We start from the raw sequence: 14,192 nt of genomic DNA on the forward strand, positions 1-14,192 counted from the left end.
CACACACACACTGCTATTACTGTCAAACAGTATTTAAACACACCATGCTGTGGTCGACGACGATCATCAGTTCAATGTACTTCATTTCCTCGAACACGTTCCTCGGCATCTGGAAGAGAAACAGCACAATACAGCAAAAAACATGGCTCGGATTATTTCCCATCTTGCACGAATGCTCCTCACAAACAGAACAATGTGTCCTAAGCATTTTCAGACATAACAAACCCTCACTGTTACTTTCGTGAGATTAAAGAATGGGAATTGTTCTGGATCAAAGTTCTTGGCTGGATCCCACTTTACATACTTCTACAACATACTTATTTCATTTGTCAGCTTTGATGTAATTAATGGCCTCAAGACTGACTGCTTCCTGCACACTGGAACTATGCAGTTTTTCATAGAGACGGAAAAGTGCAGAAAGTACAGCTCAAAAGTTTGTGTTTGCAAGATTTTATTTTATTTTTTTAATGTATTTTGGAACGTTTCTTGTGTTCGCCAAGGCTACATTTATTAAATAAAAAATATAGCAAAACAGTAATACTGTAAAATATTATAAATTTTATTCCAGTCTTTACTCATACGATCATTCAGCAATCATTATAATATGTTGTTTTGAAACACTTATTATTATTATCAAACAGTTGTGCTGTTTAATATATATGTTTTTTTTTTTTTTTGTAATGTCAAATTATAACGTCTTTTGATCAACTTAATGTGTCCTTTCTGACTACAAATATCAATTTATTTATTCCAAACCTTTTGCAAGCCATTATTAGTAAATATTACTAGTTTATGAACTAAATCAAGCAATTAACAAACATAACAAATGACCTAATTCATGCATAACTTTTGTTTAACGTTCATGCGTTTAAAACTACTCTGGCAGCTTTGACCTTCTGTCTGCATTTTTTTACCACTGAACATTCGAGTCACAAACTCCTCCTCCTCAGCAATGCCACGGCTTCTGTGCAACATTAACCCAAAAAGCATAAACGGATGCATATTTCTGAAATCCTTTATGCAGTTTAGAATATATTCATTCAGTCTAGTTAAGATAGTATGCAAATTAGGCTGCAACCTTTGCGTAATAAAAGTGCCAGTGCTATTGCACAAGTGTGAGTCAGTCTGTCTGATATTATGGGATGTGTGCTGGTTTGCACAGGGTGTCATTGACAGTGTTCCTGCTCTGCTCTGTGGCCTATCTCCAGCATCAGCTGCGTCCCACTCAAACACTTACAGCTCGCTTTTTCCTCCGTCGAAGCCAAGGCAAATCCTCCTCCATGCCTGCGCACACACAAACAAGTTTGTTTGTCAGCTTTTCCTACGCTTTTTGTTGGGCTCTTCAGGGATTCAAGTACTAAGAGTCCCTACCCAACGAGAATTTGAATTGAACAAAAGTGTAACATTGTATTCAGTAAAAAAAGAAGAAGCACATTCTCTATTCTCTAAACAACATTCAGCAACATGCAATAACATTTAAAAATAGCTTTTTTAATATATATTATTAATTTGTAAGTCGCTTTGGATGGAAGTGTCTGCTAAATGACTAAAAGTAATTTATTATTACAAAGTGCACTTTTTTTTTAAGTGTACTTAAGTGTGTTTAAAAGACATGTCTCTCTTAAGTGGCCTTTAATTTCATTATTATATTATCTGCATGTACAAATTTTAATAACAGAATTTTAAGATTTGAAGTAGATGTACATATAAAATGAAGCGTACTTCTTTTGCACAAGGATGCTAGTGTTCCTGTGTGTGTGTGTGTGTGTGTGTGCGTGTGTGTGCGTGTGTGTGCGCGCGCGCGTGTGTGTGTGATGTTGATGGAGGTGAGTGAGAGTGGTCCTGTATGTACCTTGCTCTCCTGCAGGTGTGGTTTGCTGCAGGATAGTCGTCCTGCGTAACACATGTGGCCTCGCTGTTCCCTCCTAATGAGAAACACAGAGCACAAGCAGCCAGATCTTACCAAGTTCATTCAAAGTGACTTCAGCTGAGCATGTCTAATTATACGCACACATGCTATGTTGCTTTAAAAAGGCCTTGTGCTTTTGATTAGTGTTTACAATGAATTGTGCTCTTTGGTTTTTAATGTTTTTTTTTTTTTGAGAAAAGGGCTTGTTATGAAAGTTGAGAGTGTGTAAAGCTAGTGTGCATAGGGAGAGAGTGTATGGAGATCATTTAAGTGTTTATAGTTGCAGAGTTACTCACTAAACAGCAGATTTGAAGAAACATTTCACCCAGAAAATGAAAATTCGGTCATAAATTACTCACCCTCATGTTGTTCAAACCCGTAAAGCCTTCGTTCATCTTCAGAAAACAAATTAAGGTTTTCTGATGAAATCTGAGAGCTCTCTGAGCCTCCAATAGACAGCAATACAAACTAAAACATTGAAATGGCTATTTTAACAACAATGCTGTTACTACCTTTCTGGGTCTTGAATGTGGTAGTGGTCTTGCTGTCTATGGAGGGTCAGAAAGCTCTCGGATTTCATCAAATATATCTTAATTTGTGTTCTCAAGATGAACAAAGGTTTTACGGGTTGCATAATGTTATGCAAGTCAGTAAAGCAAATGGAACATTTTACAGTTATGTTCAGAGAGGCTGAATTTCTTTTTATCAAAAATACAGAAAAACAGTAATATTGTGAAATATTATTTAATTATTCTTTTAGATTATTCTCTGATGAATGGAAAGTTTGATTAAGGTATTTTATTTCAATGTAATGTCATTTTTTCAATGCAATGTAATTTAACGTGTCCTTATTTAATTAAAGCATCAATCTAACCAAATATCGTAAGCCAGAAAGATGTCTAACAGTACTATGAATTTACTATCTATCACTTATTACTATTTATGTACATCTCACATATTTCAGATAAAATCTATACAAAATTTGTTAAATCTGTACGATTCACTTAAAAAATAATAGTAAAATAATTTGATGTTCAGTCATCAGTGTGCTTCACTTTCATAGGTTGTACAGAAATGTTTAGAGCTGGTTAAAGTGCGTATGAAATTAACACGTACCATAGAGTGGTTCTGTTTAAGTGGCTCAATCGTGTACACATGGACTCCATCATCAAACATGCCACTGAAAACCAGAGAGACACAAACAGTTACATTTGTTAATTTAGCTGCTTTCATCCAAAGCAACTCACAAAGGAGAAAAAAACACAGACAGAGCTGAATAAGTCATAAGCATTGAGGCATTTTCACTCGTGCACTCACTGTAAACCGTTACAAGTGGACAGAGCGGCTCGAGAGTTGTCATTCCCTCTGATCTGGCCGTGGTAATAACAGTGCTCTCCACCCTGACAACACACACACACACACAAACATGTTCAGTTTTGTCCCGTTCCCCATAATGCATTTATTGCCACAACAGATGAACTGTGCAGAACCAGTGAAGCTTTAAACTGACTGTTTATAGTGGACATCCTGGCATATAAATGCACGAATGCCAGAATTCAGTAAACATTCTAACGTTTCTTTTCTATAAGTAATAAAGAGATTTGGCGTGGAGTGTCAGTCTCTCTCTGCATTGCTGCTGCAGTGTAACGTCTGCTGGTCATGTGAGCTGTGAGCTGATCTGCAGATGAACCACGCTGTGCTGATTCAGCAGTGAAGTCACAGATGCTTCCTGATTTAACACCTATCAGCGTCTCTCTCTCTCTATCTCTCTGTTCATGTCTCTCCCTCTCTCACATAATCCTCATGTCACATCTTTATGAGTTATGATAGCTTCTAATTAAATTATATTCAACCAAAACACGACTACTGGTAACTACTGGTAGCATAAACACACATTTTTATTTTACTCCTGTAGTCTTGGTTTTATTAACATCTTAGAATTTTTATTTTTTTTTTTATGTTGAAACTTACTCATGAAATTAGACTGACATCTTACCTGACTATAGTGCAATTATGAGTTTATACGTCTGAAAAACATACTCAGAAAACCATTTTTCATTTTTGTCCCAGAGACTTATTATTGATATCAATAACAGCAAGGATAAAAAAGAATTTATTGCAAGGCAAACTGAAAAAATAAAAGGGACTCGTGTATAATAAATATAAGAGCAACTGTACTGTTTTGGTTCCTCAGTTATAATTACAGTCTTGGTGTGTGAGGCACTGTACAGCAGTTTTCAAAGTTATCAAATGAAATGATACCATATTTATTATTAATGCAATGATTAAAATAGCTACTATGTGACTACCTATTCTCTAAAAGTACACACAGTCCAGAGTGAAATTACAAAATATAAAATTTTTGGTTAATACCTTCCAAAGGATGGGCTTCCCTTTCTCATAGTGTATCTCCACATAGTCTGAGGACAGCAGGTCGCTGGAAACACACACACACACACACACACAAATATGAACTGGCACAAACTATGGTTGCAAAGTGGTGGAAAATTTCCGGTAAATTTCCAGAAACTTTCTAAAAATCCATGGAGGATTCCAAAAAATCCTGGAAAGCTTCCGAAATTTATTGGAAGTTTTCCACACTTTTGCAACCCTAGCACAAACGCATGATCATCTGTTGATTCTGGATTTCACAAGACTCTGGTATTCTAAGTTTACACATAGCGACCGCTTTCTGAGCCATATCCTCGACTGAAGACTGTTTGCTGTGAAAGCAAAGTATCTGAGACACGTTTTGTTGATCTGGACCCTATAATTCAGGCCAAGTGTCACTGCACTCAGTTTAACATATGTGCAACACATGTTTTCTGCATAATTTCAGCACTTCTGTTGCATACCCTACATGCAAGTATTATTATTTAAACAAAAAATAAGAGAGTATATTTAGGAGATATAAATGCACAGTTGATCCAGATTGACTCTTGTTGTTATTCACTCAATGGCTTTCAATCAGACTCACTGTAGCAAGAATGTATAAAACAATTTGATGTAATTCTAAATTTAACTTGTTGTGGTTTTTTGTTGTTGTTGCATAATATATCTCTATATTTGTCAGCAGAGTTCACAAAATGATATTTAAAACAAATCAATAATCACAAGAAAAGAAAATAATGAATAAATGATCAAATAAAATGAACAAACTAATAATTATAATCGGACATACACATATGTGACCCTGCACCACAAAACCATTCATAATCGTCAATTTATTATTATTATTCCATCTCAAAGCTGAATAAATAAGCTTTCCATTCATGTATGGTTTATTAGGATTGGACAATATTTTGCCGAGATACAACTATTGGAAAATCTGGAGTCTGAGGGTGCAAAACAAATCAAAATATTGAGAAAATCATCTTTAAATTTGTCCAGATGAAGTTCTTAGCAATGCATAGCATGGCTGTTTATAATGACATATCAATGTCTTATTCTGCATGACCACAAATTTATGACCTAAAATTAACCACCTTACTAACTCTTTATAAACAGCAAACTAGGAGTTTATTGAGGCAAAAGTCGCAGCTAATAGTTATCAGTGAACATTTTAGCCTTAAAGTGTCTTACCAAGGGCAAAAAGCAACTTGTTAATAGTGAATATGTCTTTCCTCATCTACAATGTTACCATATGTTGTTCGCATACATGCGTATATTATTGACTGTTCATTAGTATTTGTATTCTGAATGACTATATTAATTCAGTACAGCATACTGTATCTGTACGTCAGATGCTTTCTGTCTAAAGAGAGCAATCTCAGAGGTGTTTTTGAAATCTGCTGGTGTATTTGTGTAAAACAGTGTTCAGTGTGTGTCAGGAGGTGACACTGATTCACCTTCAGCGTCCTTTAATCATCACGAGCCTCGACTTGAGTCAGCGAGGCAGGACACACAGATATGCACAAACCGCTAGCTCTCTCATTCTTAGCTGACTGCTCACTTCAACACAGGCCACTTTCTGCCAGAATGGCGTTTTCCTGTAACCTTGTGAAAATGACTCAAGCACACGGTGCAGGTTAGCTTGGGAGCAAACAGGGTTTTGGCAGCGTCTGAAGCCTCGGATCTGAATATTAGACGACTTTTAGCATTAGTGGAGCTGTGGGGGCGGGTTAGGCTAGTGTGAGGGAATAACAGGACACAATGTGATATAAGAACTGTCTCTCTGTGTGCTTGGCCTTGATCTAACAATGCCATTGACACAGTTTTTACACTAATCCAGCAACTGATAAAGTACCCAGATATTCCTACAATAACACCTTGTATTCAACACTTCTTCTTTCTGTCTATTGCTATTATTGCCTTAAGCTTTTTCACACTTACATTAAATTAAGAGGGTTGAGTCAACATTACAAAGCGGACTTTAAAGTCTCACAGCACAGAGCTGTTGATGATTTCAGGTTGTAGGGAAAAACTGAAGGACTATAGCCGCTTTTCTGATTCACTAAGTGTGTAAACTCACATCCTTGTGGTGGTTATGGTCCTTATATAGTGGCTTGTTAGCAATATTCCTGCGTTCCTGTAGCTCAAGTGGTAGAGCATTGCGTTAGTAGCGCAAGGTTGTGGGTTCAATTCCCAGGGTACACATGTTAGGTACAAACTGTTAGCCTGAATGCACTGTAAGTCACTTTGGATAAAAGCGTCTGCTAAATGCATAAGTTAAACAAAATTATAAATATAAAAATATACACTACCATTCAAAAGTTTGGGGTCAGTAAGATTTTCCAAAAAAAGTCCCAGAACATGCATTGCTCTGGATCAAAGGTTTTCATTGGATCCCATTGGATACTTCTATAATATATTCATTTAAAATGTGCTTTCATTTAATTAATGGCCCTTAAGACTGACTGCTTCACGCACACCGAAAGCATGCAGTTCTTCATGGAGAAGGGAAAGTGCAAACATTTTTTCAAAAGTTTGTGGTCAGATTTTTTTTTTTATGTTTTTCGAAATAAGATTATGTTCTTATGTTCTCCAAAGCTGCATTTATTTAATAATAATAAAAAAAGAGTACAAAACAGTTACATGGTGAAATATTGTTACAATTGAACAGTGCTGTTTTCTATTTAAATATATCATAAAATACAATTTATTTCTCTGATGCAAAGCTGTATTTCCAGCATCATTCCTCCAGTCTTCAGTGTCACACGATCCTTCAGAAATCATTCTGATATACTGATCTGCTGCTCAAGAAGCAACTGGAAACAGTTGTGCTGGTTAATATTTTTCTGAAAACTGTAATAATTTATTATTATATATATATATATTTTCAGGATTCTTTCAGGATTCTTTTCAGGATTATAAAGGGAAAGTCTAAAAGCATTAAATTTATATATATATAATATGTACGGTCACAATGATTTTAAAATTCACATTTGAGGTTTTAAAGTGCATCATTTATACTAGAATCTATTCACGTAATCTCATGATTTTATTTATAAATTCAGAACTGTTTGCCATTCTAAAACCCATTTGAAATTCCAATGGGAACCCAAGCTAAAAATGCTAAGTATATGATAAATGCAAAAACGAACTGACCTCTATTCTCCAGGATCAAGACACACCACACTAAACACAGTTCAAAGTTACATGATTTAACGCCTCAACATGTCACCTCAATGAATCTAACCGCTCACAGGAAGCACGCGTGCTGAAGTGTCCCGCTGCTGTTTGGGGTGAGGAGGACAGGGGAGCAGGTTTAGGCTGGGATGGAGGGATGTGAGGAGTGATATTTTACAGGTGCATCCCGATTGGGATTCTCTGAGATACAGTCACTCGGCTGCATGCTGTGGGACAGCTATATTTAGATCAAGACTGCCGCACAACACCGGCCACACACACACACACACACACACACACACACACACAGAGGCATTGCGTGAGAGAGAGAGCCAGTGAGTCTGGAAGGTGAACCACATATCAAACAAAGCGGTCTGACAGACAGACACCACTCCTCTTTGACAATTACAGTATTTTTTGTCTCGCAGGTCTTGGGTCAGAATCGGCAACCACGAACAGCGAAGCTATAACAATGACTTTAGACAGGATTTTTCTTTCTTTCTTCTTTTTTTTACTTACGCCCTTATATAATGACTTATTTATCTTAGCAAAAGGAAAATTCAAAGATCAAATTGCTAAGAAAAGTAATAGCACTGATTTGCAACATCATCAATGTCCTCAACACAAATTAACCATTGTGCAATAGTATGCCTTAATAAGCACTAAATACTATTTATCACATTTTTGTTTTCTCATTGGAAGCATAGTTTCCAGAGAAATCAATGGTGCAAAAGCACACTTACTTTTAAAGGGGTTATCAGATGAAAAATGTTGCTCATTATGAACAGAGCTGTTTTTTTACAGTACTATGAGAAATTTCAACCAAAGTATGTTACAGACTTGACAGCTTGTGGGAAATGGGCATCCGATGACCCCTTTTAAAAAGAATACTTAGTAAACAAATAATTAAGTCTAATGTCAGGGTCCTGTCACTTCAGTCTTGTTTATTCTTCATTTGGTGAGAGAGCCCTGGTACTCCTATCATCTTGTGCTTTGGTGAGTATGCAGCTTTGAGTTGGCTTGGGCCCAGGGTCTTCAAACAACAAATAAACAAACAAGACAAACAACCTAACTGTTATTAAAAACTAGCCTTTCTCTGCTATGTTGCTGTCACATAAAACACTTGCAGTGACAACTTGCTACTGTAAACAAAAGCTCTCAATGCTTGCCCCGCCTTCAGGGACTTCTGATTGGTCCACTGTTTTGGAAGTGTCACTGATGGGCGGAGATGCGTGTAAAAGTTGAAATTCTTTTAACAAGACATGGCATCTCAAAAACATGTTGCTCATTGTGTGAGATGCACAAGCACAACGGCCGAACACATCCAGCTAATGTGAATGGAGAGCAATGGAAATGTAGCACATTGGCATAGAAAAACGCATTCTGTGTGAACACCTCCTAAGCTCACTCTTTCTCACACAGATTTGTGTGTGTGTGTGTGTGTGTGTTTTAACCACACATAAACACATTCTGTTCAGATGAATCTCTGGCTTTGGAGCTTGTAGATTATTGAAGGGTGTAGTTACAGTAGAGTGTTTTGGCTACAAAACCTGCAATAACCATTCAGACTGCCAACACCACTTGATATTGAATACAAAAAAAGTAAACGACAGATGGAAAGATGGATGGATGGATGGATGGATAGATAGATAGATAGATAGATAGATAGATAGATAGATAGATAGATAGATAGATAGATAGATAGATAGATGCACCCTAGCGCAGAACCTTTGCTTCCAGTAACAGAAGAGGATTTCCATAAGTGCATGTGTTAGATTCACAGAGCCACAACACATCAATAGTCTGGCACAGCAACAGTCACGAGAAGCAAACGCATGTCAGGAGTGTGTGAGGCCTGTGAGAGTCTGAACATATAGTGAAACTGCCACTTAGCAATACTCACTTGTTTAATGTGAGGTCCAGAATGAATTGTGATCCAAAGGCCTGAAGTTGAAATGAAGCCTGAGCGAGATGCACCTCCTAATGAAGGAAGTCAAGCCAAAGTCAAGGTTTAGCGTCAGAACAGATGCTAGAGTGAACCTCCGTCACTGTTTACAGATCAATTTCCTCGAGCTGTCATCGGAAATGTGCTTATTTTTACTGTGCTCTCAAACCAATGTGACGCAATTCCACAGCAATGTCTGCCTAATGTTCATAGTCATGTCATGCAGCTGCAATAATCACAAACATATCTTCTGATCATAATAAGACACGAGAATGGCTGAAACGTGGATGTCGTTTTCAACGTATCTTTTGGTTTGCTTCCATTAAGTTGATAAACAAAAGAGAGGTCACATGATGAAACGTTCTGTATTTCAATCAATTAAAGTATCAAAACAAGAATCAATAAATCAATAAATTAATAGGTTTTATCAAATGGTGCTAATATACATAAAATGTTTGGGGTGAATTTTATAGCCTCATTAAAAAAACTATTATTATAAAATTAAGAACATGCCACAATTTTGAGACACACTGCTCATTTTTAAAGACTTTGAAATGTAAATATTTGGAGTTTGGTCACGACTTATAGCGCTGACTGGGATATCATTAAAAAAATGCATGAAGGATGCATGAAGGAGGCCATTTTTGTTTCTTAAAGGAATAGTTCACCCAAATATTTACATTTCTATAAAATCACTATGATCCAAAAGTAATCCACACAAACCAGTCCATCAATTACCATTCTGTGAAGTGAAAAGCTTTGTGTTTCTAAAAAACAAATCTATCATTAAGACGTTTTAACTCTGAATATTTATATACAGCGGTTTTAGTCATTATATTATATGTATGCTTTAGCAGACGCTTACATTGCATTCAAGCTAATAATTTTCTCCTAACATGTGTTCCCTGGGATTCGAACCCCCAACCTTGCGCTTGCTAACGCAATGCTCTACCATGAGCTACAGGAACACTTTGGCTTGTAAGCAGTGCTTGATCTGTGCATATTTCTCTCCTGATTCAGAGAAAACAATGTTATGTATATAAGGACTCAAAATGCAGTTAAAAGCATCTTAATGATGGATTTGTTTCTCACAAACACACAATTTTTTTCACTTCTCAAGATGTTTAGTAATGGACTGGAGTCGTGGATTATTGTGATGTTTTTATCAGCTGTTTGGACTCTCCTTCTGACGGCACCCATTCACTGCAGAGCTTCCACTGGTGAGCAAGTGATGGAATGCTGCATCAGCTTTGCTGTATTTAGATTTAGGGTTTCTATGATATAACCTGAGGCATCATGTTCTGTAACAGATGCTGGGTTGAATGCTCTCACCTGTCCATGTGGGTCAGCAATCTTAGCGCGAGTGTTCAGGTCATGATAGGTGCTCTCTGAAGCTTCGTTCCGGTAGTAGATGAGACGGGAGGGGTATGTGAGTGTGCGCTCTGACTCCTGCGGCCCGCTGGCATTGTGCGTCTGTCCCGCTGCAGTATCATCCTTCTGTAGCAGCAATGACACTGCCTCCCCGGGGATCTCAGTCTCCAACACTGACAACACACATGCACACACACTCGCTAACACCGTCTAAACCAGGCCAATCTGACACTGAACCAACACAGAATCCTCAAATTAAACTTTGGTGTCAGGGGTAATGAACGCAGACTACAGTACAAGACTACACAAACGATCTGTATAAGCGTGATGTATTTAAACTATGAATGATACGATCGAAATGATAACAATGCCGTGCTTTCTCTCTTGCCTCAGGCCCATTTGTGGGATTTTAATGGGATATCTCTCTACAAGATACATTATTGGTTGTCAACAGTCCCTAAAGAGAAATAAACCAGACTCAAATTAAATAAGTTGTACAATTATGGTAACACTTAAGGGATTTAGGGAGCACTTTTCACTATTAACAGCTGCTTATAAACATGCATATTATTGAACATTGATGGTTTATTAGTACTTATAATGTACGTAATGTATGCCCTATTCTGAATCGCCATATTTTAGATTTCTGAACAATAGGCTTACCTAAACTTAACTATTACAAGCGTACCTACCATCAATAAGAAGCAAATCAGGAGTTTCTTCAGAGAAATCTCATAGTTAATAGTGAATATGTGTTCCCTAATCTAAAAAGTTACCAAAATTATTTGTTGGTTAGTTAATTATTAATTATTAATAGTTATTTGCATTCATTACTCATATAGTATTACATTTACATGCAGTCGTTTAGCAAATGCTTTGCTTTTATCCAAACTGAATTACATATGAGGGCAATAGAAGCGATCATAACCAACAAAAGAGCAATAATATAAAAGTGCGGAGACAAGTCTCAGTTAGCCTAAATATAAAGAAAACAAGCAGACAGAATAGAAAAGAGGGCTTTTAAAGTCGAAAGAATAGTAAACGAATAACAAGTATATGTGTTGTTGTTTTTTTAGTTAAGAAGATGTAAATGCAATACTAATAATTTTACATTTTTCGTATAATTCACGTATAATTATGTCTAATTTTATTTATTATATTACTAATATTACATATTAAGAATCTGATGAGAAATGTTCAGCTAATATTAAGATGTCTTTTCTTGAACACAGTTTCTTGAGACATTTTTGGGATCGTTCCTAAAACTGGAGAGATTACTAAAGTCAGTTTCTCAAAATAACCCGCGTGACACTGCAGGCTCCAAGCAGTAGTCTAATTTTGCTCTCCGTTTAACATGACCCTTGTCTAGGAGTAACAAACGATATGTCATTTATGTGATGGGCTATAGACTGAATATTTTAGTTATATAAAACAAAACGAAACGGACGCATTTGAACATCTGCAGCGTTCTCTGTGAGCTCAGCCCATCTCAGGTAGCAGAGCCACAGTGAAGCAGAATTAGCGTCTGTGTCTCTCTCAGGACACTGCTGCTGTCCTCCGCAGGCTCACACAGGACGCCCTTGCAGAGGCACAACTCCCGCGCCGGACACTCACGAAAGCACATCGCATTCCGTTATAAAACACACCGCAACAATCAGATTCCGCGCTGGAGGAAAGTACAAGTTCAATGCAAAGTGATTGAGTTAAGGTTAAGTACGCACCGGCTGACGCTGACGCCACGGAAGGATGGAGACGCGAAGCGAGGATGCACGCGAGCAGATTTGAAAGTACTATCACATTCATGATTCATAGCTGGTCTTTGGAATAGCGCGAAATTAACGCATGGATGCGGTGACTCGCTCGGGGCTCATTGTCCTTGATGGTCCTGATGCTGCGGCGAGTGAAGGCGGTGGCCAGCCCCAGATCTCCGCGAGCACGCTCCAGATAATGATGCGCTCGCGCAGGTGCCGTGCATCTGCCCACTATACCAGCTGATCTCTACACTTATTAGCATAATATACATAGAATTCAAATGTATGGAACTATGTATGCAATTACTACTACTGCATAGATACGATTATACGTGCATTGCACACAGTTCATATAAACATACCTTCGATTGTTATCCAGAGATCTATACTCTCTCTCTCTCTCTCTCTCTCTCTCTCTCTCTCTCTCTCTCTCTCTCTCTCTCTCTCTCTCTCTGAGATTCCCATAATAGGAATGACCCTGAAGGTCTGACCTCAGGTTGTTACACCACTGTCTTTGTAATATGTCTGTTCTAAATATCAGGAAACAAGGACAGAAAAGGGAAAGGGGAGAAGAGGGCAGATTAGAAATAAGGCAAGACAGACCTTGAGAAAATTAAAACTATGAATACAAAATAAAGATTGTTGGCATGCAATTTATTAATTAAATACTGTTGTGGCAAAATAATAATAACAAATAAATAAATAATAGGTGTCCGACTTTTGACAAGGTGTCCCAGTCTGAACAATGAGCTGAACTGGGGTTTATGAATAATTTTAACTCAATATTATCGTAATTCATATATCTTCCCTTTTAGTAGAGTGGAGATTTTAATTTTAAATTATATAAATATATTTTTGTGAGACTAAGCCATTTGGAATTATATTTCATGATGCTAATAATCAATTTTCAAAAAGTGTCCTATTACACTTTTGTGTTACACTATCAAGTGTTACCTATTCACTGCATATATTATTTATGTGACATCCATCTGAAAAATATGGATAATCATATCAGAATCAGATGTGCAAAATGTGTAAGATTATGTAGGTTATAAAATGCATATAGTATATGAGTCCTGAAGTATCCTATATGTGAGAGATATACTCAAACGTATAGGCTATGAGATTCTATTATATTCTAATAGGCAATAAAATCTATGTGTAAGCTTAATCCTACGTGAAATTTTAACCATAACCTATAAAGAGTTAAAGCTAACTTTTCTGGTCCCTTTAAGTCTGACTATCAGACTCTATCCCGTGTTTTGTGTGTGTTTTTGCTCCCCATGTGTTTCCTATGTCCATATTTGGTTAGTTTCCTGTTCCTGTCCTGATTATCTTAATTTCATGCCAGGTGTTCCCCGTGTAATTTCCATTCATTCCAGATGTGTCTCTTGTTCATATTATACTATTTGGTGTATAAAAATAGGCGTTGTCCCCAGAGCTCGCTCCAGTGTCTGCGTTGTCCCCAGAGCTCGCTCCAGTGTCGTCGCTGTCCCCACAGCTCGCTCCAGTGTCTGCGTTGTCCCCAGAGCTCGCTCCAGTGTCTGCGTTGTCCCCAGAGCTCGCTCCAGTGTCGTCGCTGTCCCCACAGCTCGCTCCAGTGTCTGCGTTGTCCCCAGAGCTCGCTTCAGTGTCTGCGTTGTCCCCA

General features: G+C 37.5%; 1 protein-coding gene across 1 annotated transcript in view; it reads right to left on the minus strand.

The window, feature by feature from the left end:
- Positions 1 to 12,717, minus strand: part of LOC127965371 (disintegrin and metalloproteinase domain-containing protein 23) — a 28,568-nt gene extending 15,851 nt beyond the window's left edge. The window contains exons 1-9 of the mRNA XM_052566169.1: positions 12,515 to 12,717; positions 10,755 to 10,966; positions 9,381 to 9,457; positions 4,283 to 4,346; positions 3,227 to 3,309; positions 3,026 to 3,089; positions 1,853 to 1,925; positions 1,238 to 1,284; positions 44 to 109 (exon numbers count right to left, since the gene is read on the minus strand). Coding sequence (XP_052422129.1) covers positions 44 to 109; positions 1,238 to 1,284; positions 1,853 to 1,925; positions 3,026 to 3,089; positions 3,227 to 3,309; positions 4,283 to 4,346; positions 9,381 to 9,457; positions 10,755 to 10,966; positions 12,515 to 12,596 — 768 coding nt within the window. The 5' untranslated portion in view covers positions 12,597 to 12,717. The remainder of the gene's footprint in view (positions 1 to 43; positions 110 to 1,237; positions 1,285 to 1,852; positions 1,926 to 3,025; positions 3,090 to 3,226; positions 3,310 to 4,282; positions 4,347 to 9,380; positions 9,458 to 10,754; positions 10,967 to 12,514) is intronic.
- Positions 12,718 to 14,192: the final 1,475 nt, after the last annotated feature.

Source organism: Carassius gibelio, chromosome B9, assembly GCF_023724105.1.
Source record: "Carassius gibelio isolate Cgi1373 ecotype wild population from Czech Republic chromosome B9, carGib1.2-hapl.c, whole genome shotgun sequence".
NCBI lineage: Eukaryota > Metazoa > Chordata > Actinopteri > Cypriniformes > Cyprinidae > Carassius > Carassius gibelio.